This window comes from Struthio camelus, chromosome 7, assembly GCF_040807025.1.
Source record: "Struthio camelus isolate bStrCam1 chromosome 7, bStrCam1.hap1, whole genome shotgun sequence".
Classification (NCBI taxonomy): domain Eukaryota; kingdom Metazoa; phylum Chordata; class Aves; order Struthioniformes; family Struthionidae; genus Struthio; species Struthio camelus.
The window spans coordinates 11,536,764-11,562,101 of record NC_090948.1 but is presented as its reverse complement, the minus strand read 5'-3'; the positions used below and the strand labels follow the sequence as shown (position 1 = coordinate 11,562,101).

The 25,338-nt window shown below is 37.1% G+C and overlaps 1 protein-coding gene across 12 annotated transcripts in view; it reads right to left on the bottom strand.

Moving 5' to 3' along the window:
* Positions 1-1,529: 1,529 nt before the first annotated feature.
* Positions 1,530-25,338, bottom strand: part of GPAM (glycerol-3-phosphate acyltransferase, mitochondrial) — a 52,736-nt gene continuing 28,927 nt past the window's right edge. For 5 of the 12 annotated variants that reach the window (XM_009668662.2, XM_068949625.1, XM_009668661.2 and 2 more), the window contains 17 exons: positions 24,822-24,935; positions 23,511-23,660; positions 22,538-22,634; positions 21,378-21,514; positions 20,490-20,589; positions 19,599-19,811; positions 19,117-19,230; positions 17,032-17,117; positions 16,030-16,145; positions 15,044-15,114; positions 13,645-13,909; positions 12,789-12,931; positions 11,080-11,157; positions 7,247-7,387; positions 6,277-6,466; positions 6,103-6,161; positions 4,903-5,357 (listed from right to left, as the gene is read on the bottom strand). In XM_009668662.2, the coding sequence (XP_009666957.2) occupies positions 5,157-5,357; positions 6,103-6,161; positions 6,277-6,466; positions 7,247-7,387; positions 11,080-11,157; positions 12,789-12,931; positions 13,645-13,909; positions 15,044-15,114; positions 16,030-16,145; positions 17,032-17,117; positions 19,117-19,230; positions 19,599-19,811; positions 20,490-20,589; positions 21,378-21,514; positions 22,538-22,634; positions 23,511-23,660; positions 24,822-24,935 (2,275 nt within the window). In that variant the 3' untranslated portion in view covers positions 4,903-5,156. The other 7 variants (XM_068949628.1, XM_068949629.1, XM_068949626.1 and 4 more) reach the window with 3 other exon arrangements.

The following is a 25,338-nucleotide window of genomic DNA, read 5'->3' as shown; positions in this document are numbered from 1 at the left end:
GTTTTATTCAAGCTATTGACAATAACTGAATTTTAGTTCCCTACCTCAGCCTAGAGTTGCCAATTAATTCTGGGCCTCACTCGCATGTGAACATTGCTAGAGGCCTCTCAAAGAATCAGTTGACTAAACTTTTTTTTTTTTTTGGAAGGGTAAAACAGCATCCCTCCTTCTGAATTTAAGTAATGATCATCTATGCAGGCTTTATTAAATTAAGAGTCCCACTCCAATTGATTTGCCAGATGCTGTTAAGAACAGCTGATAAATACTTATTTCTCTCCAAGTCATCTTGAAATTGCCATGTGAAAGGACAATCTGCAGAATCAGAGAGCAGTCTCAGACTTGTGAACGAGTCCCCCTCGCCCCCTCCCCCCCCCCCCCCCCGAAAAAAAAAATTTTTGGAGCCTTTAAAAGAGGAAGCTATGTACGAGAGCCTTGAGTGGATGGGGAACTAGAGAAACCAAATGGCATCTTTACTTTGTGGAAAAAAATAGTGTGTGACACAGGAGTCATCATGCCACCTCGATTATCTTTTTAAATGGTTCTGCTCCAGTACGTACACCAGGGGAGGAGGCCTTTGTTTATGACCTGACTCAGCACTACCTAATCATTCCTGTTACATCCCTAACCTGTCCTAATTCTTCCCACCTACAAAACAGTTTGATATCTTAGCAAACACAAACCACAGGAAGGCTCAACTATTAGATAGACTAGTATGTTTTGAGGGAACAAATATATTCCTGTTTGTAAAGACTGGAGCAATCTGAGCAAACAGCCTGCACTTAGCAATAAAAATGAGAAGATATCTTTAAAAATGCAAATCCTTTTACAGCAAAAGCCAGAAGTCAGTTAAAAATTTGCTATTGGAAAATTCTTGGAAGGCATGAGATATATACAAAACTCAGATGAAAACATGACAATCAAAGGCCTCCAAATGTTCAAACAGCAAGAGAATAGTTGAAATCTGCTGTAGCCCGCAGTCCTATTTTCTAACAGATTCTGAACTTCTTAACACATTAGAGGGCTTTGGCTGACTCTGCATGGAGAGTCAGTCTCCCACTATGGGAATGCTCCCCACAGTGCTTTAGCCCAGGCCAGGCTCTATAATAAAGCTCATGACATTTCCCGTGATGATTAACTGCGAGAAAAGAGTATGCCTCAATCTCTCCCTTCACTGTACCTTGTCTCAGCGTCTCATAATTGTTTGCACCAGTCTAAATTATTCTCATGCCAAAACAGGAATTGCCACCAGAGATCAGCCTTCCTAAACCAGTATTTTGCATTTAAGGGCTGCCAGCACCTGTGCTTCAGCATATGAAACCCCACAGAAGGTAGACATGATACTGTCAGTCACCAATGTTCACTGGACAAACCGGTACAGACTCTTCTCAGTCTCAAACTTTCATGTGAATCTGTATCTAGAATGACAGCTTTGCATGGTTTAACTTCAGAAACTATCTGGAAACAGACAAAGATACAGAAAGAATTATCTTAGCAGATTATTTTAAAAAATTGGAAGAACTTATTAAATGTCATATTAGCAAACAGTTTAATTTATTAAAATAACTCCAGTACACTTCTGTGCTTCTACAGTAGACACAGCATTACACGTAACAAGTAACATGTGTTAACATTCTCTAGGAAGCAGTATCAGGCTCACACGCACAGAAACACAACAGTAATAGTATCTTACAACACTTTCCAGCTCAACCTTCTTTTTACATTGTGATTCTGATACTTTTTTGTGGAGCAGGCAGTTAGCCAAACTCAACTGCGTATGCTTCCTATCAAAGATATGTGAATAAAGCCCTATACTGTCACAGAGAAGGCAGGTATGCCTCGTATGTCATTGTGAGTAGGAAGGAAACGCATGAACAAATTTACGTTGCCTGGGGTAGTGGGTAACTGCGGCAGCAAGAGAAATGGGATTTTACCCTTCAATCACACCAAAACACAAGACCTATAGGATGCATATGGAAAAATTAAGTTTCATATTCATCCTATGCTGAAAGACCCTGGCCCCCAAAAGACTTGTACACCTGAGTAACATGCTCATAAGAATTACCAGACTTGTGCAAGTCTTTATAAGACGAGAGTCTTAAAATACATTTGTGGTACTTCAGAGCCAGTAATTTCTTCCTTACTGGTATCAAAGTTAATTCAACCTGGTATTGCATCAATCAGCAAAGAAAACATGAGAGGTTAATAAAATCAGAAGACACTGAAGGTGTAAATACAGTGCAAAAGTGTTGGTTTTAGTTTTTGACTGTTCCAGTCCGATAGTTTTTATTCTGTGCTTTATTTTCAGGAAAAAGCATAGCTGTCATGTGTGTCATGCTTGCATATGTATGTATACGTACACACTTGCTGCAGAAAGCAAAGGCTTCTGGGGCAGTAGATCATTCATAGTACATGATTTTTCACATGCAGTTTTTCCACATAAAAAACAAACCAATTTTAGAAGTGTACCCTCCCTCTGCTTACTAAATGGATTAATTAAAGTTTATTCACATGCATATTACCCTATCCACTTACTGATTTATATTAACCACATTTGTTAAGTTAATCCATAAGTTATCTTTAGCTGTAACACCTAGCCAGAACAGTCCGGTAACCACAGTATTCCTGGATTTTACGATAGCTCATATGTCAGTCAGTAGAACATTCTTTATAAAATGACTCAAGTTTCAATTGCTTCATATTGCTTCAGTTTTAAAATTCTTTATACATACAATCTTCACTGTTAGCACGCTTCAGATTTACTGAAGAGCAGTAAACTATGAGACCTCATTATTAACAAGCACCTAGGGTTTTTTTGACATTAAATGGAAGCCAATCAGCAACAACTGTTGGGTGGAGCATTCAAGGGGGTTAACAAAGAGCGCACATTAGCTAGAATGAGATGAAACTGCTTTCTAAATAGCTGGTAGACTTTACAAAAACAAATTATGTGCAGTGTAGTCACTATCCTGTTGAGACAGCAGAAGTATGTAGAAACAAAAGCAATTATATGGTCATTTTCTATCTGTATTAATGTAGCTTTGGTTCAGAAATTCTTAAGTGTCATAGAGCACCTGGTTTAGTGACAGAACACACATGTCTCACAGTGCTTAAGTGTATAATGCTAACAAACTGCAAGTTACAAATGCTGACAGCATTTAATAAAAAAATTTACGGAAATATTCCTGTTAACAAATGTGCAGTACAAATGCAAGCTCCTTGGCCACAAACTCAAATTGTGTGCATCGGTTTTGTGCTGGCATAACAGTGCAAATGCTGGGATTCAAGTAAGCTTTCCCATATTTAAGTTAAGCAACTGAGATTTACATGATTCTGTGATGAATTTCGGGGGCTATTTCTGCTTGCAAGGATAGGACACTAGAATTAAGTGAAACATTGCAGTAATTGAAATGTTCGATTTCCCTCATAGAGAAGGCAATCTAAATGAGGAGAACACATTTCACAAGCAAACCAGCTTCATGTACCACCAAGTTATTGCTTCAGCTAGATCAGCTGTGCTAAAATACAGGACTACGGCTTGTAACCTAATCTCCACTCGCATGGAGATCAAATGAAATCTGCTGAGCTCTACACAGTGCAAGTTCTCCGTGCAAATGGATAGAATTGTAAGACTGGAGTCCTGTTTCGTAAGACAGGATCATTCAAGGCTTCGTTTTTTTCTTTTCACACACCCAGTTAGATCAAAACCAAAAATACATTGTTTATGACATTTTTTGTATTTCTAGAGGCTATTACTTCATGCCAATTCAGGTCTGCTCAGCAACACAATACAACACGAACACTCTTTTCCAAAGAGTTGCAAAAGTTATTGCTGAAATTTTTAGGGCCAAAAACAAAATTACTTCACCAAATCAAGACTTTACTCCACTTAAAAAAAAAAAAAAAAAAAGAAAAGAAAAAGCAAGAAATCTGACACCCTACTAATTAAAAAACAACTTAACAGTTTTTCAATTAAATAATACTCTAAGATTTTACAAGGTATTCACATTTAAGCAACCGTCTCCTGACTTTCATCTGGCTGAAGGACAGATGCCATAATAAAAACAAAACCGCTACTATCAAATTCTTCATGCAAGCAGTGATTAGTGCAATTTACCACTGCACTACACAGCTCTAATAGTGCAAGGTGTGTCTGCTGACATCCGTTCTCACAATCATCTGCTACATGGTCGTTATCCTCAGATGTTTTTAACTGTTACTCTCATTAGAATTTTGGCATTTATGTTAACATTTATGAAAAGCTATGGCTTTATCCACAAAGTATACATCCTACCTAAGCAAAATTTTATAAACCTTTTATTTAAAACAATAAAACTGGATTGGAATGAAAGTTACTTGTTTATGCCATAAGTAATTTGCCACTAAACTCAAGATGTCAGGGTTAGCTACAGAGCACGAATATCTGTATTTGTGCATGTTAGTCTTAAAAGTAGATTTATTTAAAACATAACACTGATAAAATGTCACTCTTCATTTTAAACCTAATTCTCATTGTTTCTTTTTTGCAACGTGTTTGATCACTTATATCCAAAGTCTCATCTGAGTATCACTGCATTACAACAGGATCGGGACAGTAAGAAACCCATAAACGCACACATAAGAAGGCACTTGTCTTCCAGTGGTTCAGGTCAGAGAAGGCCTTATGCAAACAGTGGCACCTTACACTTTGAAGGACTAGCAAATGCCCCCAGGCTTTGACAGTCTCAAAACCCGTCTTCATGTCCCTGGACGAAGGTGCTCTATGTGGTCTATAATACCATGAAGCTCATGATGAATTCCAGTAGTTTTTGCCTGTTGCGCTGAGGTAGGAACGTAGTGCTTAGTTCCAAAATAGTGTCTCTCCTTTGTTTCGTCTGACTGAAAACCTAGAGCACAGGGTGAATATATGTAATTATCACCACGTTCAAGGAGTCTCCTCTTCTCCTGTGATTAACAGTTTATGGTCCGTACTAAATTTTCCCCCACTTACAAGAGAATTTTTTTTTTTCCTTGAAGGCTTGGATGACAATGACTTTAGATACCATTAGAATTCTCCGACTTGAAAATATTTAAGTGATATGGAAGAAGAGGAACTAAGAAATAAGCACAGTGTATGATAAACAGACAAGTACTAACAATAGTGAGGGACAAAACGTACACTAAGAAGGCATCATAATACAAAGTTTAAGTACGTTGAAAACAAGACACCGAATGCTATGTTCTGAGCAGATACAAAAGCAGATGCCACCTGGTTCTACTTTTCCAACAGCAGCATAGGCTAGAATGAAGATGATGGATTTGATAAATGCTTTCTTCATAGCTCTTAAATGTCTACAGGAAGATCCCTTAACTTTGGTAACCTGTTTAATACATGCAAGGATTAAGACATTCAAGGATTAATTCAAGGATAAAGACTTCAAATCCCTTATCTAGCACTAGTTCTTTGCCTAAATGCCGAACGCTTTCAAAATTATAACGCGAAATCCCATCTAGTATTCAGGAAACCAGGCCTTTCTGATGAAATAAGGTTTCTTCTGCAAAATCTAGATATGCAACTTAAAACGCAAAACGTTAGTGCCAAAATGCCAAACTGATCCATTATTTTAAAGCACACCTTTATCCTCGTGGTGGACATCAGAGGTCCATTAGGATGACTCTCCTGGAACACTGATCACTACTAAGCCAAAATTCAGTAACTAATACTTTTTGAAGATTTAAGTAGACCTTCAAACTTAGGTACATCGGTCACTAAGCATAAAGCATGCGGTCAGCTTTCTGATAATGTCAGACCCCCAATGAAGAATGACCAAAACGTGCAGTTGAGCACAGAAACTTCATTTGCTGGGAATGAGCATGCCCAGACACCCAGTCATTCTCTAAACCGCTTTTCCCAAGTGCAAGAAGTGCCCTGCTCTGCACTGCGTGCTCTTCTCCTGAATCACTACGCCTTAAAAGAAAGCAAAATGCTCAAAGCCCACAAGACATTTGCACAGGTATATTCACAGACTTTAAGCTGATGTTGCACAGGATTCATGAACTGTCAAAACTGTGCTCATTCTTAAAATGAAACTTAACAGTCTCTGACTTTGATCACAGAACACTTACTCCAATTTCCTTAAAGACTTTTACTGCATTTTTCACGTGACTGTAGGTAGCGCTCTCAGCTGCAAGGAAGAGAACAAAGAGATAAACAACACTGCAATTGAATTTGGGCTACTTTGACGCTAGGAGGAATAGAAGGAATAAAATACAGTTCCAGAGACAAACGGTTTGACGTACCGTACACAGCAACGTTCTTTTCTGTCCTGCTTATTAAGTGCCTGTGTAACTTTTGAAGGTATTCAGACTCTGAAACAGGACCACTAAAATTGTGTACAAAGATGACAGCAGAGCTATATGCCTCCAGTAAAGGTCCCAATAACCTCTGCAGGAAAGTGATGTACTGCTGGTGCTCTTGAGACTGACTCACCTAAGGAAGGGCCAACAAGAGCATAAGTGACAGAGACCAGTGGAAATGAGAAGAGACCTGCAACACAGTATATGGCAAAACAACAGCCAAGATAATTCTTAGTGTTATAAGGATTACAGGGGCGAAACACATTATGAAAACACAGCAAAAAAGTAGCTTATCATGATGAAAAAATCACTGCACATCATACTTTCACAATAATTTTTTTCTCCACCTGCATATTAATAGTTTAACAACTATTTTCCTAGGAAAAAACTAAAGGTGTTATACTCTTCCTCGGTCAAGACAAATGTTACTATTCATTCATAGAGATGGACAAGATTTTCCAAGTATTAACGAGATATCCTAAACAGTCTTTGTGTGAGCTGTGTCTGAAAAACTGGTAATCAACAAGAGCAATCTGAGAAGGAAAACCGAGGCTGAAAATAAATACCAGCAATATGTGCCCCTCTTTAGAATATGTGTGTTTCTAAACATATTCTAGACGTTTAAAACTTTTGTGTGTAAAAAAAGTTTTAGGACATCAAAAAATACTGAAGCCTTTAGCAGTTTTTGTGACACTGACCATCGCCCTTCCACCTTCCTAGAAGATTATGTGATTTTCTTCACATTTTTTCCCCCATGGGAAGGGGACAAAGCTGTTTTACTGATTGTAGCAACAGACTAATGCTGAGAACCAGCACACAGAAAAAGTTTGTACTATTACCGCCACTGAACTAGTGAAACAGTTTGTACCTTTCATAATAGGCTTTAATATTATTAGCCTTAGGATAACATTACCTTCAGGTAGCAATCTCTCTGCTCTTCTCCAAAATCACTATCTTCATCTTCCTCATCACTTCTCCAAGATAAAGGTTCAGGGAGTTTTTTATCCCACTGCTGCTCTGTAAGACTGGGACTAACATCTTCCTGATCATCCTGCTTAAATTTGAAAGACAAGGTAACAAATAGGTAAAAATCCAAATCAAGGCAACAAATAGTTTTATTTTACAATATCGTCTGACTTCATCAATCCATTGGTTTACCAGTGTTTAATGAAAGCGGGTGAGACCCAATTCTAGACAGAGCTGAGATAACTAGACAGAAGAGACATTTGGTGAAAAGAATGTTTTGCTTTAGTTTGCCTGTCGCACAGATTCTGCGAATCTTGCCACATCTCCCTACCAGAGGCCATGTCGTTGCAGCTGCCAAGAAAGTACTTGCAATTGTGTTATGACAGAAAAATCAAGACGTTATCTAGGTGTGATGTTGCTAACCTCCATACTACTGTTGCCTGTGCTGTTGACAGTTAACGCGGAACGCCAACGTTTCCTGCTTATAAGTGGTAAGTTACTGCTTCTAACGATGATGTTCTTGTATTTTCAACCAATATCTCATGTGGCGACAATGTAAAGAGCCAGTTTTAATCACAAAGGCCTCAAAGTATTCAAAACCTGAGTATGCTGAAATATAAAAACCCTCCACTTATTGTGTCACAGGAATTCTGTTCAGCTAATTACCCTGAGTAACCAGCATCCAGGTTTAGCCTCCAAATGCCCTACTAGCAATTCATCTCCAAAGAACATGGATTTAAACTCACGTACTTGTTTGCATGTAGGCACCTTAGGAAAGGTTAAGTTTCTCCAAGGTTTTGAGAAGAGTACATGATGGCAAGAATGCCAGTGGTGGAATTTCTGAACTTGAATATTGTGAGAGAATAAGCGCTTGGCTTTCATATATTTGGTAAAACCATTAATAATTATAAAGTGCTTGAGGGAAATGAAGAAAAGCAAAAAGCACATATGTGCTAAATACGCCCTAGACAATATTGAAGTTTACAGATGAGAAGCATATGACAGCATCTGTCAACTTTTGATCTGCAACTGCAGTAATGTGTTGTGATTTGTACACACACATTCGCAGGCTTGTAAAATAATGAATATTTAGAATACGTGGAAAGCACTGTGACCCAGTGACTATGTTATATCTCTCAGAGCAGAGCTGAGATTTTAATATAACTGTTTTGGGGCTGTCTTGTCACGTTCTTTTTTCAGTAGGACCAAAGTACAATACCTGAACTTTTTCTACTTTTAGCTTCACTTAAGCTGAATGCACTATACCAACTTGCGACAAGAAAATGTATGATTGTAAGCTGCAGTTTACAACTAACAAGCATAAAAATGTTCATCACCATCAAGAGGAGTGAAAAGAAATTATTTTCTATTCATACTGAACCATTTAAATGAAGAAAAAAGCCAAGCTTCACTCTAGTCTGTGCAAAAATCTGTAGAGATTCACCAACTGCACAATTTACATGAAATTAACGTTAACTCAGAAATGAGCTCTATTGGCATGAAATGGACTGAAGATACCTAAAAACGGGGAATCAAAGAACAGATAGAGTTTCCTGGTACTGACACGAGTTTCCTGGCTATGCTCGAGAGCAACAGGATTAAACAGTCCAGGAGTTCCTATCAGTAGAAGCTATTTAATATCTCTGAAAAACAATTCCAAAAAGCTGTCCCTTGCAAGGACATAATGAGTAATCTACTAGAGACAACAGGCTCAAGGGACAAGTATGTACACACTAGATCTAGTTGTACAGTGGTTTCGTTCTACTGTGCAATAACGCAGGTATGTCAGAAGTTCAGGTGTAGAGTAATTCAGGTGTAACAGAAATATTCCAGATACTGAATGATCCAAATCTGATGCACCAGTCAATTTCAACAGCGCAACTTCGGAAACAAGTTTCAGAGACAGCAAATACAGGCTCAGAAGAAAAAGGGAAACCTTATTGTCGTCAATCATTGCCCAAAACAGTACAGCAGAAAGATTTTAAAATGCTACCAATGCTAAGCCGCTAGGAAAACACTCTCTACAATTATTCCATTTAGAAATATGAAGCCAGTAAGATAAAAAAAATAAACAACAGACTTCATATAGGTGATTACCTTCATAAGAGCCATGATAAAGAGAAAGGCCTCTGTAGCAAATGAAGCATAACAGCCTCTCAATCTTACAGTACGATCGAGTTTTTTATTTTGAATGAAGTAAAGGCCACAAAATAAGTTAAAAAAATACTAAAGAGAACACTATATGTTTGGATTGTTTCTTAGGTCTAGGAGCAGGCACCAGGCTCACAGCAGAACAAACCATTAAAACAAGCATGGAAAAAGCAAGCTGAGTTTAATAGCAAATTTATCAATGTCCTAATGTCAGCAGCAAACTGAAACAAGTAAAAGACACAGAAGCTAGCTACCCTTCTTGGAGAACAGGTTGTAAAAACCCCACTAACATTTCCAAACTGTCCCCAGTCATGAAACAACCACCGCTTATAGTATTTGCCACTGCTGATGCAAAATCTGAAGACGTTTTACAAGGGAGCAGATGCAGAGGTTTTTTGAACTAAAGGAAATATCCCATCGGTAAACTTCTTACTTAAGCATTTAGATGTTGCATTGGTGGTGTACATCAGACAACACAGACAAGTTTTTATGTGCAGCTCAACAGCTGTCTATATGCCAACTATGAACAGCAAAGGACCAGAGTCAGTACTGAAACCTCACAGAAGAACCTGCAAGACAGGTTACATGCTTGAGGAGAGCGATGCACGTTTGCTATTGTTCACATCTATTTTTCTCCTCCTGTCCTTGGGCACAGACCATAAAGGTTTTTTCCCCCAAATCCTTTGAATTGTACTCATTTTTTTGATTTTAAATAGTGATTGCACTCTAACTCATGACAACATGTCAATACTTCAGATAAAAAGCAAGCAGAGGAAAAGAGGAGAAAGTTTAATATCCAGGAACATCAAATGAATAGTAGTTTTAACTGCATATATTAAAAATGGAAGTATGTAACACAAAGTACACAGTAAGATTAGATTAAATCAATGGCCGCTCACAAATGCACCAGATATAGATCTAGCCTCTTTTGAAACTGGATTGCTGCAAAAAGAAAGCAGCCAAATATGTAAGTATTTTCCATATGCACTCTGTGTTTTGCCACTTCCTCCTGGTTGTCAAAATTCATTTGGTGTGCACAAAAAAGTTCAGGAAACACAGGCATGCTGACTCAGCTGACTCCTCGTCATCACGGTTCTTTAGCATCGCATATACCTCTGACAGATTGCACCGCAAGGCGACTCCAATACAGCAATGAAACTTCAAACTGTGCTGACAGAGGAGGCTCATAATAATTCCTAGATCAATGTAAGGGCATCAGAAAACAACTAAAGAACTGGACTGTAGACTTCAGAAGAGTAGAAACTAAACATCCACGTAGCTATACCACAGTTTGAAAGGCCTCCAGTAATAACATTATTCCTCCTTTTCCAAGATAGTATAAAAATGCATCTTGTTTAGTAAGTGTAATGGTGCCGCAAAACTACACACACGGTCATTCACAGCATTACGGTATGTTTATACCCAAATGTCTGACGCTTACTTAAGAAAAAAAGAGAGAGAGAGAGAGAGAGAGAATGAATTTGTACCTGCCCTGGACTTATTAAGATGTTACAAACTTTAAGTAATAATACATATTTAAAGCAAGTCGCATAGCCAACAATCATGATCTACCTATGGGTAAAGTCAAGGACAAAAAACAAAACAAGTCCCATGTCTCTATCACCTTACCTCAGCCACCAGAAGGATACCATATTGTATCAGCCTTTCCACCGATTCATGGCAAACTTGATATATCACCTGGCAAGGCTATACAGAATAAAAAGAAATACACTAAAAAACACACTCACTATAGGCTCTCCAGTTTCCTATTCAGTACAAATGTTTTAGATATATCAATGTTATTCTGTTTAAGCAAGTTATTAATCTTTTCCCAGCACAATCCCCATGCATCATCTCTATCCTTCTTTGGAGGACAGACAAATATTTAAAAAATTAGAGTGAAATAGGATATTTCAAATGTATCTGAGTTTTTGGGAGAAAGACATTACTCTACTGGTAGAAAAGCACACTAAGTATTTTCTCTTTCCAATTGTCTCTAAATGGATTTTAGTTTTTTTTAACAGTTCCGGAATAAAATCTTTGTAAAACTAAAACTGTTGATACTTATACCAGTGATTTCCCTGAAATTTAAAGAAAATTATACCTTTAACCTCCCCCCCAACATGTGTTTCGAAACTCTGACTAAATACCAACCTCTTTTACACTGTTTTAAAATCATGTAGGAATTTTTTTTCTAGAGTTAAAAAAATAATAATAATTTTTAACTGAAGGCAGAGGATGAGATTACTGGTCACCTCTACCATATAAGCTGCATTACTGCCCAGAGAAATTATTAAATTCGGTTTGTGCTTCATTTAAAAAAAAAAAAAAAAAAAAAAAAAGCCAAGCGTCAGAGAAAAGAGTTCAAATTGAGTAACTCGAATAAGAAGAGTGGTCGCCATTTCTAGAATTCTAAATAACATCTACATATAACAAGAAAAAAAGGTCTAGCACTTATAATTTTAAGTATGCAGCATGTCTTTAAAACTGAGATATCATCAGTTCTTCTCAGCGTTTTGTAATAAAACAAAAAGCAAAGTCAGGCCATGTAGGAAATTGCTAAGTATTAGGTGTGGTCCAGTGTGACTACTGCACTATTAATGTAAATTGAGAATATCTTTAGAATCTGGAACCTTGGCTCCCACCTTAATTTCAATCAAATATACAATGAGTTTGGTACACAATGCACATCAAAGCACACAAGCATCAAAGACTTGTATTTGTTTAGATGAGAAAATTCATTCAATAGCTCTGGGCGAGCGCAGATGTAGTTGTGAGGGTCTAATGACCTAAGTGAGATGAAGTATGCTGTTAGAAAGCATTAAGAAGTCCAACCTCAAGTTGTGGGAACCTGAGAGAGAATAATCTTCCTTTCTCAGGAAAAGCCTGATGCCAGCACAGTAGAACTGCCACAGGCTCACCACAAAATTATCCCTCTATCACCTGCATAAGCAACAGGCATGCACTATGTATGTACCACCTAAACCAGACTGACTGTTTTTGCCATACTTTGCTCAGGAAACAAGGTTGTGACATGAATGTGCAAGTTAATTCACATTAAGATCTTAAGCCAGACATCATTTGGACGAATTATTCTAATGCAGCTACAGTCACTGAAATGTTCAAACGTTTCCTTGAAGGGAATAAGAACAACACTATTTTCTTTTTCCAAATGATGTTCAATCTCCTGCTACCCATATCATCAAACTATATTTACAGCAAACATACCAGAACCAAGATAGGTAAAGCAAGCATCAATTCTCTTTAAAGTAACAAAGACAGTTCCAAACAGAATAAAGTTTGAAATGGAGACAATTAACGCAATGAATGTCACTTACCAAAGACACAGTAAATTCATTAGAAAGCAAGTAACACAAGCTGGCAGCTTTGCGGACCAAGTGCTCTTGACTAATCAAACCAGGAGAAGTACCGTTGGTACCATTTCTGTACCTTTTACTCTGAACGGCGTGAAGACTGCAGGCTAGAGCAGAAACAAACATAAGCAAAGTTTGTTTTACGATGTGCTCTCCAGCACAGGAAACTTAAGCTTTTATTCTGCTTATTTCTAGGCTTTTAAAAGCAGTCAACCATTGTACATGCAATGAAAAATCTAGCTAATGCAAAATTATTCTAGCAAAATGAATTACAGTAACGTCTAGATCAAAAAGAGAGGATTAAAAAGATAGATTATGTTATAGTGTGTAAGAGTTCCAAGAAAGGAAACTCCAAGCTAAGACCCTTATTCAATCATCAACAAGCAGTACAAAGGGCCAATGTCAATAACATTAATAAGAAATCATCACTATTTCATTTGTGTTCTACTAACGTTAGATTGAAACAAAATCTCTTCAAAATACTGCAGATCAAAGCACAGGTTCTGCCATGTTGGCTGAAAACTCTGATAGTGTGGCACCTTGCTTGTGGCAGTGACCAGTACATCCTAATACCAATACTTCCAAGACAGGTAAAAGATGTTTGGAAAAAACAGGTGGAGACATCCCACAGACCAAAAACAATCCTGCTTTCAGGTTATCTTTGTTAAGGTAAACATAACCTGAAGGGCTGAGGGATTTCTAATTTTTGTCTCAGTAATTTATAGGTAACACTGTTATTTTTGTGCAGATACTTTTGACTCCATGTGTTGATATAAATGGGTCACAAACTAGTCTCTCCTTGGTAAACCCTAACACATACCAATAATGGCCTCTTTAATGAATACATGAAGTATTCCGTTGCTGTAGAAGTTGAGTTCAAAGACAGCAGGTATCGCTGTGCTGGGAGTGATGAAGAACTCATTGTTTCGGCTAGTGTTTGTGATATTTACACAGTTTCCCAACAAGTGGACGGCATGCATGACAACATCATCTGAGTTCCCTGAAAATCCCAAGTCAAAGTCACGGGCCAAAACCTCCTCCTTCATGGAGAAGAAGTCTTCTACCAACCTGGAAAGATCAGTTCCCTAGAAATAAAAACAGAATGACAAGATAAAATAATTTTTCTTTTGCACAGAAAATTTCTCTGTGCTGTTACCTTTTCTGTAAGCCACATAACCATGTACCTAGCAAATACATAAGCGAACTGTCAATTTTCAGTAATCCAAAGCAACCCCTATCACATTAGAAAACGTTGTTTTCATTGAGGCTTTGCTGAAATAGCCCACGGGTTTTGAATTACATGGGATTACAGTTTAAAAGCATGCAGCTGGCTGACAATGAAGGTTTTTGTTTGCTTCATAGTTTATTTCACAACCTGCAGAGACTTGAACGGTTCTTTAGGATAATACATTAGCAATCTCCTATTTCCACCACCTCCACTACAAACTAAATGATTGATTATCTAAGAACGCAGCAATTAACAGAACTTTTGTTCAATTAGTTGGAAGTACGAGGAAATGTTTTCCTCAAGTACTTGCTTTCCTTGTTTTTTGCCAAGATGGCTTCAGATGACATTGTAAAATTCATCTTTCCCCTGGTCATTTTACGAAAGTGCAAGAGTGGATTGACAGGAACAGTTGAGAGTGTCCTCGACTATGAAAGTTACATATTTGACCAATACTTTTTAATTTGTTCTAAGTTTACGGGCAATAAAAGCTTCAGATTAGAAGGAGAAGTAATTTCAAACAAAATGCAAAAAATTAAAAAATTGTAGGAGCAAAAACCATTCCTCCAAGACCCATACATAGAAATTCAATTAAAATTTTTTAATTAAATTTCATTCTGCCATCATGGAGTAATATTCTAGTATTAAAAAATAATAAAACTCATCTGAAAATCAATGGAAGAGCTGTTAACATATTCAATGGCATATATGTTTAAATATCTGAGATCCAAAAGGAATCACAATACAATAAACCAAGACCATGTATTCTCAAAAAAAATTTTTTTGACGTAAAAAAATATTATTTCCATAGGAATATGTATTGTTATTTCATCAGTAATGATGTCTCTTCAAGCTTCCACTACTAACCAAAATATTTGCACTCAAGAGTACCTTCAGTACTCTCTCATCAGTATCATGTAATAGCAAAATGCATGTTTTTTAATAGGACCATACGAAGTGCTGCTTGGCTATGTAAGCAGCATGGAAGCCTTACCTGTCTATGCCTGTAGAGCAACAAACAGGCAACTATGTGGGTAGACATCACAGCACAGGACTTGTTAGCAGCTAGAGGTAAACAAAATAAAGTTATATTGGAATTTGTTAAGTATCTGAGAAGCTCAGCACATCATTAAAAGCGTAAATGTAGTCATTATTAAAAAAAAAAAAAAGTGGAACTTGCATAGGGCCGTGCCTTCTGAACGAGATATAAAGCATATTAAGTCTGTATAATAATAATAAAAGGGTATGAATTTCAACCACACCCTGATGCTACTGTATTAGGAAGACTCTGGCAAGTCACCCAGCCCTGACTGCTTCAGCTCCTTCTAGCAATATATGATGATCATATTCACCTTGCAGAAGGATAGCAATGACCAGGTGGAATTCTAGAGTATTGTAGGCATGTAAAATATTAAACTAATCACACTAAAATAACTTTAATGAAGAAGCCTGAGCAAAGCTCAAGTGTTTGCTAGTGTAAACAACTAAGTACAATTTTGTACACATCTTTTATGCCAAAAAATCACACACCTACTGATTAAAAGGACACCATATAACCTGTAAAACCTGGCAAGAGCGGTCAATGCAGCTAGGCAAAGTCATGCGATTAATATGTGAAATAATGCCTGTAAGACACTTAAGGAATTCCTTACATGGAGTGATATGAAATCAGTGTGTCAGTGTGATAATCAGCTCAAACACTTCCCTGTACCACAAGCTGGCATTTCGGTATAGAAGTGCAAGGAATACAAAGTTTTCAAAACAAAGAAAATAAATAGCTTTGTAATGAATCAGAAAAACAATTTACTAAACATTGAAGAGAAGGGAGAGTGCAAGGCAAAGGAGGGAGAACTGTCAAGAAAACATATGAAGTCATGAAACATTCACCTGAATGGGGGGGGGAAATTGGGACGTATGACACTATCAAGCAGCAATCAGCAAGAAAAGGTAAGTAGCTGATAATGACACTGTAACACTTACTGAACAAAATATGCTCAGCCAAGTTGGCTATCAGCTCTCTTCGGAAGGGCTCACTGGTTAGATCCCTGGTGTTCGGCAGCGAAGCCTCCGTACCTTCATCCACAGTATCGTTAGGTCTGAGTAGAGAATAAAAATTTACGGTATGATATTTAAGTTTTCATCAAAACTTAGAATCACCTAGCCCGATGTATTTTATACACGTTAGATGAACTATACAGCACCAAAAGCACTACATATTCTAGTTAAGGGCACAAAAATGTTTTGCATAACAAGTGCCACAAAAATTTGAGCAGCTACGTATGTTTACAGATGCGGTCTTCATATTAAACATATCTGCCGAGAACAGGGTTTTCAGCTCAGCCACTCTATATACTAGAATGTCTTCTGTACGTAGCTACAGCTTTCTAAAGATAAACGACTGACTTTGTCTCTGCTAGGACCACAAAGGCCTGTATAAGTCAGGCAAATAGCTCAACTGAAATGCGTAACAAACGCAGATCTAGCCTAGAGTGCAGTTTTGCATTTCTGAGTGAGAGTCAGCTCCTTCAGCAGAGCAGCACCCACAAGTCCTCAGCAAGAAGAGCTGTTTGCTTTGAAATTATACCACAAAACACCTGAATGTTTGTGGAATTTAAAAAGTGAATTCTTCCTATTTCATTAAGTGCGTCATTTTCCTTCCCTGACAAAATTATTCCCTAAAATTTAAAGTTAAACCAACAGAGGTCACTAGAATAAGTTTAAAAAAAAAAAAAAAAAGTGCAAACAATTTCTAGAGCTTATTTAAACAAAATTTCCCAGAAAAAATACAACTGCTGTAATGAATAGAACCATCACAAGCATCTAAAATTTCTGTTTTGCTACACACAATTAGATTATCCTTGGGGAGTTCAAGCATAGCTTGAAATGTAATCTAAAGCAGAATACTAAAATATAAACAAACACAGAGAAGAAAAATCCCCACCTAATCTGCCCTCCCTCTCCCCAGTCCCCCCAAACCTCTACCTTGATGGAAGTATAGCTGGTAACAAAGCTTGTTCCAAAGAAAGAGCAGCAGGCACAGGTTTTTGACTTTGGCTGTTTACATATTCCTGTTAAGAAAAGACTTGTTATTTTTGTACTTTTTCACTTGTTCTTGCACTCAACTGCTAAAGCCATCTATAAGAAAAAGGCAATTGTAATGAAAAATAGCCCACACTACAAAAGGTGAAATAACATCCCAGAAATTAAAAGTTTGTAGCAGTTTATTCCCTGATGATTCTATTTTATGAAAAGGCAAACTTCCCACAGCATTGAATCTGTACTTTGGGAAAAGCATCGTAACAAAAACAATACACTATCCCTGTCCGTATCCCACTATCAACAGCCTTCTTGAGACTAGATTCTCCAAGATTAAAATTAATGACAATTGCCTCCATTAACATGAATGACAGCAAAGTCTAGTACTCAGTCAGGTCAATATAAAATCATAACAACTGCCTGTTGCGGCTTTCCACATAAACCCCAGGATAGGGAGCACCTCCACAGATTTTTGGCGGTAAGACAGCGCACAGTGCTATAAGGTAAAGCCCCTGGGAAGCAGGTAGCACACCACATGCTTGAAATTCTTTCTCAGAAGTAAAACGTCTTTCTATATAGGTTACCATTTGCATTATTCTATTTTCAGGACACTGTGTTCTTCCAGTTCCTATAAAGACTGCTGTAGGAAACTACAGAGCCACTTAGCCTGCTGGTCAGGAATACGTTTCCCTCCCAGGAAAGCTGCTTAAAAGACTTTCACAGCCAACTCTCTCTTGTGCTGCTAATTCTGTACTCACAGAACTGTAAACACTCAAAATTAACCCCAAAAGCTCATCTACTTTAGAAAAAAAAACTGCAGTGATATAACTACATAAATTTAAAAATGATATCGTTGCACTTCTGCAAATCTTTACCACGGCACATGTAAGCAATGTATCTCATGCTTACACCTTTCTGGGGTACAAGAATGAATCCATACACAAGTGAGACAAAGAGGTTGCTAGGAAGGCACAGCGCGATTAGCATTTCACTAGATTAAGAAGGCAGATAACCTTCTTTTCCTTATACTGATCCAAGACCAATTGTTAACTCTGCACCAAGAATAGCCTGGAAGTGACCCAAGCCTTCTTGTTTGGAAGTGAATTAGTATCTTTCCAAGCTACACTAATTATAATGCAGTGCAGGCAGTCACAATAATTTCATGCTGTGGTAATTGAACTCTCCAAAGCTCTCCAACCTATTGCTCTTCTGAGAGAAGTAGGGCAGAAAGAAGAATGCCTAATTAATTTGAATAACGTTCTAGTAGATGGATGTTACAGTAGTTAATCTTATTAAAGTCACATTACAAATAAGGCAAAACAGTAGCAGAACACAGATAAGTTACGTGTAGATAAATTAGGTATAACACTGGTAGAAGCTGCAAAGAGATTAAAGAAAATTTAAAAGTGAAGGGACCTAGCTGAACCACCACTTTTGCCAAGAAACTACAGAACGCTATTTGGTGAACTAATATAGGTAATAGTTGCAAACTAATAATGAACAATAACATTCAGGACATATGTAGATGACGTATAATCCATGACATTTTTATAGTTACTAATTTGCTTAGCAAATTAAAAAAAAAAAAAAAATCAGTGAGATAATAAAATGCCCTTCCCCTACACTAGTATAAACCATTCAATTACTCAAACTGAAGAACACTATTCGGTCTCCCTTGACTCCAAACGCCTCAATAACTTAAAGAATTACTACATGGTACACGGATCATTTTAAAGATTTATTTGTTAAAAAAAAAACAAAAAAAAACCTCAATAAAAATAATTACACTATTTCAAAAATAATATAAACCTTAATACTGAAGACTCTTAATCTATCACAAACATGTCCCAGGCCTCACGTCTTCAGCAATACAGGAAAGCTGTATGTATACCTTTGTTCCACTGCAGTAGACTTTTGCACATAAAGCTAACGATGATAACCCACAATGAGAATTTCAAAATGAACGTGACTCACTACAGAAACTTTAAAACATCAAAACCTTCAAAAGAATCTTCAAAATATCAAACTTACTTTTAAGGAAAATGGTTGTGCAAAATCTACTCTGACGCATCCGTAATTCTTCCGCAGCATTCTGAAGACTCCTCTAGCTATACTCCAAAGGCTTTCATTCTTCTTAGGCTTCCCCTGGAAGATAAGTTGTTTTGTTTTTTGTTTTTGTTTTTTTTTCAATTTGCAATTAAAACTAATTTTTTTAATAAAATGCAAACAACAGCAGACTGAAAATAAAGTATAACATATCTTATAGCTTGAAATAAATCTAGAGAACCATTTTTCCCTCCATACACAATCACTTGGATGCATTTAGAAATATATCACCCATAGCTAGTCACTCCCTGCCAGAGAAGCTTTGTGATTCATGGTTCTACGCACTTCAACACTAACACAAAGTACATGTGACAGAGGTCTACTAGCACATAAATTAACTATACAACATTCTGCTGCACATAAGCAGAAAATCCCCTAGGCAAAACAAGTTGTTCAGTTACTCTTACCAGCTGTTCACTGTTATAGTGACCTTCAATTATGCGATCGTACGAGATTCCCACAGGTATAATTAGGACATCGGGAGTAGCATTTGAAAAGAGAGCATCCACAACCACAGACAAAAGACCTGCTCTAGCACTGGATGTCTTTCCACTTCGAGATCGCGTGCCTTCCAAGAATATTTCTAAAAACTGCTGCTGTCTCAACAGTTCTTCTATGTGCTGAATATAAAAAGATTGAAAAATAAAAAAATAAATATCTAATTATACTGACAAATTCACATTTAAAATATATCGCTCCTTATCAGCGACTGCTTCCTCTTAAAAACACTGGAGTATGAGTTGACATGAATACTTGTAAAAATAAAAACAAAAATCAATGGTTTACACAAAACCATACCAAACTGCAATTTAGTTTGCATGAACATACAAGCAGTATAATGCCGTTTATTCAAAAGCAGCATCTCTAACAACAGCTCATCTAGCTAATTTGCAAATCTCTCTTCCTTCGGTTCCTCGGTTCATCCCATCTTCCACATTGCAAATACAGCTGTGTACTGAATGGCACAAAGGATTTCAGCAACACATCAAACAGAGAGATTTCCATTAAGTTAACATAACCCGTGTAGATACACCCCATTCACAGACTGTTAATTCCACTTTAATAAGGATTACCCAAGGTGAAAAATCTTCTCATCCTCAAGGATGCCGAGCATTAAATTCTCATTTATTTCATACAACCAAAACTTAATACCAAAGGGTACCCTGTTTTTGCAGCACGATCCCCAAGACAAATTCCAAGCAATAAAAAACATCCCCAGTCAGATGTAACTCTCTCTCTCTCCCACTTGTCAGCCAGCTGAAGTGCTACCTATGGAAATAAAGACAAGAAATACGTACCACATAGAGCAAAGCTCTGTACAGGAAGTCCTTACGACCATCAGGACTCTGATCTAACTTTCGACGAATGAAAAATCCTCCTAGCTTGCGGATCAATGTGCTACATAATAAAAAAGAATCATACTCATTAATTTTAATTTGCAGGAAATCACTGCACAGCCAGTACAAAATTCCTAACAAGAATTGATATTACTGAAGTTTGGAATTACTAAAATTCCCTCAAACTAAAATGTATTCCGCTATTTATGCATGGTGTGATTCACACAAATATCACTCTACTTAATCAACAGGCTTTTTCTATATTTTTCGCATTTCACTACCTTAATAAACCACTTTATCCTCTAAGTCAAAACATCCCCCTTCTTTACCTGTTGCCTGCCACAATATCCAGCAGCTCTTCACAGATCAGTGATTGCCAAATTTTGATTCATTGCCAAAGCATTAGCTAAAAGATTTTCTGCTATAAGCAGAGGCCCAAGTGGAGTACTTTCCCATAAAGTATTATTTACTCACTAGGATTGCCTTGCGAACGTTAGCTCATAAAACTTTATAAGGAAGAATTATCCGTTCACAACATTTTTTTACACATACTCATCTTTCCTTAGTGACTACCCACTTTCTTTCAGTTTCCTAGAAGGAAGGACTGTCATTCCTTACCCTGCTTAGGATAGGACAGAATTTCTCAAAAGGATTTTGTTATGCTCTCTCCGTGAGCACGCCAGAGGAACCAAACGAATTCTACAGAATGACCCTGTAATACTCTGCTTATCTCGCATCTGGAACACACCATCAGCTACCATGGAGCTGTAACAACATGGGTCACCTGAAGATCCCCCTCATTTTTTTTTTTCAAAAAAGCAGCAGTTTCCCTCAATTTATTCTCTTTACCTGAAGATGGGAATGTTGAGATTGTTCCCTGCAGCAATGTAGGGTGCTTTGATGTTATGGCAGAAAAGAATAAACGTGAGGAGTAGATAGTCAATGTGAGATTTGTGAACAGGCAAGAAGATAAGAGGCAAATTCATCTATGGAGGGGAGAGAAGAAAAAAGGACAGAACAAAGTTAATAACAAATGTGGAATAATATTCTTTTTCTCCATCATTGAGATTGCTAGCACCATATTATCAGAACTGCCGATATTATCCAGTTACTGTTTTTCTGTTTATTTACTTTTGGTTTTCACTCATCTGTGACAATGAGAACATTTTAGTCAACTCTACTTTTTAATTTTCATGGACTAGTAGTTTTTAGCTGTAGGCGTTACGAGAAAGCAATGACTAATATTCACAGTTTCTTCAGACTCACGGTACTGAGACAACCATCAAACGGTTTATGTGGATGTTGCGAAACCATCACTGTCACCCAAGTGCTGCTATTTCTTTCTATCACAAATCAACAAGGATCTATGAATCGCGGGGTTCCTGAACAATATAACAGAAAATACTAAGAATGACTTTCTTTTTTTATTTCTAGACCCTGTCTATCGATCAAGTATTACACATACTTGCCCTCAGCAATGTTACTTGTTAATCAGTGCTGTAGATATATAGTATTAATGCAATTAATGGTTTGCTCATGCATCTTTCTAAAGTGAACCCTGCACAAAAGATTAAAGTTGTGGTTAGGTAAGTGTTTCTAAATACTAATTCCTTTGAGTGTAAAGAAAATGGTAGAATTTAGGGGCTGTTTTAATCACTGCCAATAAGTTTTGAAGGATTGGCAGCAGATTGCTAACAAGTAAGAAAACAAGTTTATTTCTTAAAGATTTTTATCCTAAATTAAGATAAGAGTGATGCTGAAAATCCTAAACAGACCTACTAATTTATTACTGGCTAAACAAAGATAAAACTGTAAGTTGACTTAGCATTTTAGGTTACACAACTGAAAAAGCATGATATTTAATTTAAAATGGTATTTCACAGATACGAGACAGATAGGTCCAGAATCTGGTATTTATACAGACTTAGTGGAAGTCTTCAGAAGTGCTATAAACATCAACAGAAACTACATCAGAAATCTGCCTTACTAGATTCTCCCAACCCGCTTACCTCTGTTGCTGCTTTGACCATTTCTATTTGACCTCTGTGGATCTGAATATTCCAGAAAAAGCTGTTGAACAACTTCAGCAACACCCAGCCAGTCAACCTGAAGGAAGAAAAAACATAAGTCAAAGAACTTCATTCATTGCTGCCCTCTTTTATATTGCTTTTACACGACTAAAGATAAAGCTACAGAATCTAATTACTTTACAATGAAATAAAATTACTATAAAATCGTTTAACAAGTTCCTGCTTATCAACTAAACTGTGGTTAGTGACCACATTTCATCTCTTAGCCTGCTGTAATTACGACACAAAACTTCTTAGAGTCAATCTCTGTGAAGGCTGTTCAAACACAGAAGCTAATGGAGATTCCATGATCCATCACGTTAACTCAGCTAGTGGATAAACCTGTTAGCTGACAGTGAGCAGCTGGGCTTTTGTGAAAACTTAATATAGTCACAAAAAGAGGTGGGGTTTGCATCACTGAAAAATCAGTGGAGGGGATTAAGCACATGAAAGAGGCAAATTCACCTTTAGTAGTTAAGGTAGACACCAAAGTAGAAGATTATATCTAAAATAAGATTTTCTCTGCGATATATATAACTACTGATTATAATATTCAATGGGCTACTGAAGATTTTTCACAGCCTAAGACGTGAACTCCTAGCTGTTCTTGCCAGGATTAGCTTGAAACAACAAGGGATAGAAACACGGGGCCAGCAGTTTAATCAAGCAGCTTATTGGACCAAGCTTATCTTCAGGAAGAAAAAGAAAGGTTTTATTTATTCTTATCATCAGGTTTATTCCCTGAAAAAGCAAAAATTTTCTGCTACATCTGAAAATGAAGAATAGCCATCATAACTAGGTAGTATTAAAAGAATGGATATTTATGACTACACAAACGCTCTGTGGGTATAATACAGAGAGAGCTTGGCTGTCCTTCTACCCACTGACAACGCAGATGAGCCATTTTTATTACCTGATTAAAGCAGGTGACACGTTCGCTACCATTTCCTGGAGAATCTTCCTAGCTTTTTTCTTTACTTTGTTGATAGCTCTGGGATCCGCCTGAGCAAAACTACCAGGAGTACTCGGTTCAGAAGCCTCATCTACAATGGCCTTCTGTACTCTGACATTCAAAAGTAAAACTTATGAGACAATTCTGCAACAGAACAGTTAAAGACACAGACAACTCCTGCTGCAAAAGGGCCATATATTACTACAGGAGTAACTTGCAGACATAAGCAAACATACACAGTGAAGTACTGTGTACTCCAAGTGTATTAAATTTAATTCAGAAGCCCTTCCAAGTCTGATTAAATAGTTGCATAGATAAACATGCTCAAAGATGATCATATAGAATGGTATGTATGCAATTCACAGGCAAACTGATATTAACTGATCATCAGAAATGGTTAATAAGATTAAAAATATGAAGAGAAGTCTTGAAATCCCCTCTTTGCGAACATTTTCTTTTTACTGCCACAACTTTACTTACCTCATTAGACAGATTTATGCAGCTGTTATTTCGCACTTCTGCAGCATCTGCCCCCTTGAATTCTCAGTTTTATAACAAGTAAGTAAATTTTATAATGTCTATTTCCCCCATTTAAAACATATCTAAGAGAGATAAAGCTGTTTAACACAGCATATCTGTGGTACAAGGTGATGTGCTTTGCTTTTCAAAAGCAATAGTATTGTCTTCAGATGGGTCTCCAATATCACAAAGTCAGGAATGCTTACTCCAGACAACGCATGGCTCCCGACAAAGCTAGCCTCAAGGAGTGAGCACGCGGTTGAATTTCTTTGTGATCAGCAACGAAGTTCAGAAAAATCGACACCTTAATACCTGATTGGGGCTCAGCATGCCGTTTAATATGTGGTATTTGAAACAGAAATTCTACTGCCTTTTCCCAGTTTCGCCTCAAACTCTTGGTACATCACCAACCAAGTTTCTCTGAAATGCTACTTTCCTATTATGACAATGACTTACTCAAATTAGATAAAGAAAGGTTTGAAGAGTCTCCACATGGCAATTTATTTTTCTGTGTACTGTCTGCTGTCCACCCACTATAAATCAATCATTTGGAGAGCAAGAATTACAAACCTCCCCTCATTTAATTATTTGAACAGAAATTGCAAGTTGCAGTTCTGAAGGGCTGTCCTGAAGATACTGCATTTTCTAATATTAAAAATGGTCTGGTTTTCAAAATCTGATGTTTCCAAATTCTTACATCATATTATATGTATTATATGCACAAAAACAATAGTTTATTTCGCAGTATCTTACCTGCTGTTATTCAGCACATTTTCTGTGAGATTCTTGGCAAACATACCCTTATGAACATCCCTCTCCTGTACAAAAAGGACATAACAAAGCCGTCTGGCAAGCCATCCTCTGTACCTACAAAAACATGAAGGGTTTTTGAGTGTGACCCTCAAAGTAATCCACTGAAGAAAGAAATTTAAAATTGAATTTAAAAATACAAATACAATAAAAATACAAATTTAAAAACGAATTTAAAAATACATACAAATACAATTGAGAAGTAAAAGTAAGTAAAGTTTTTCAAAAAGCCGCCTAAAACCTTCTGAATTTCCTAGTAAATTGTCAATACACTAATGTTACGGATGAAACAACTGCTATGCATCAAAAAATATCTGAGACAACTGAGGTCTGCATTACTGTGATTCAGGGTGATACTGGCCTTAAAGCATCAGTTGTATTATAAAGAAGCAGACATAAAACTGAAGATGCATTTTTTTGTCTCCTGGAACTGACTATTCAGCTCAGTGAGGAGGAAGGA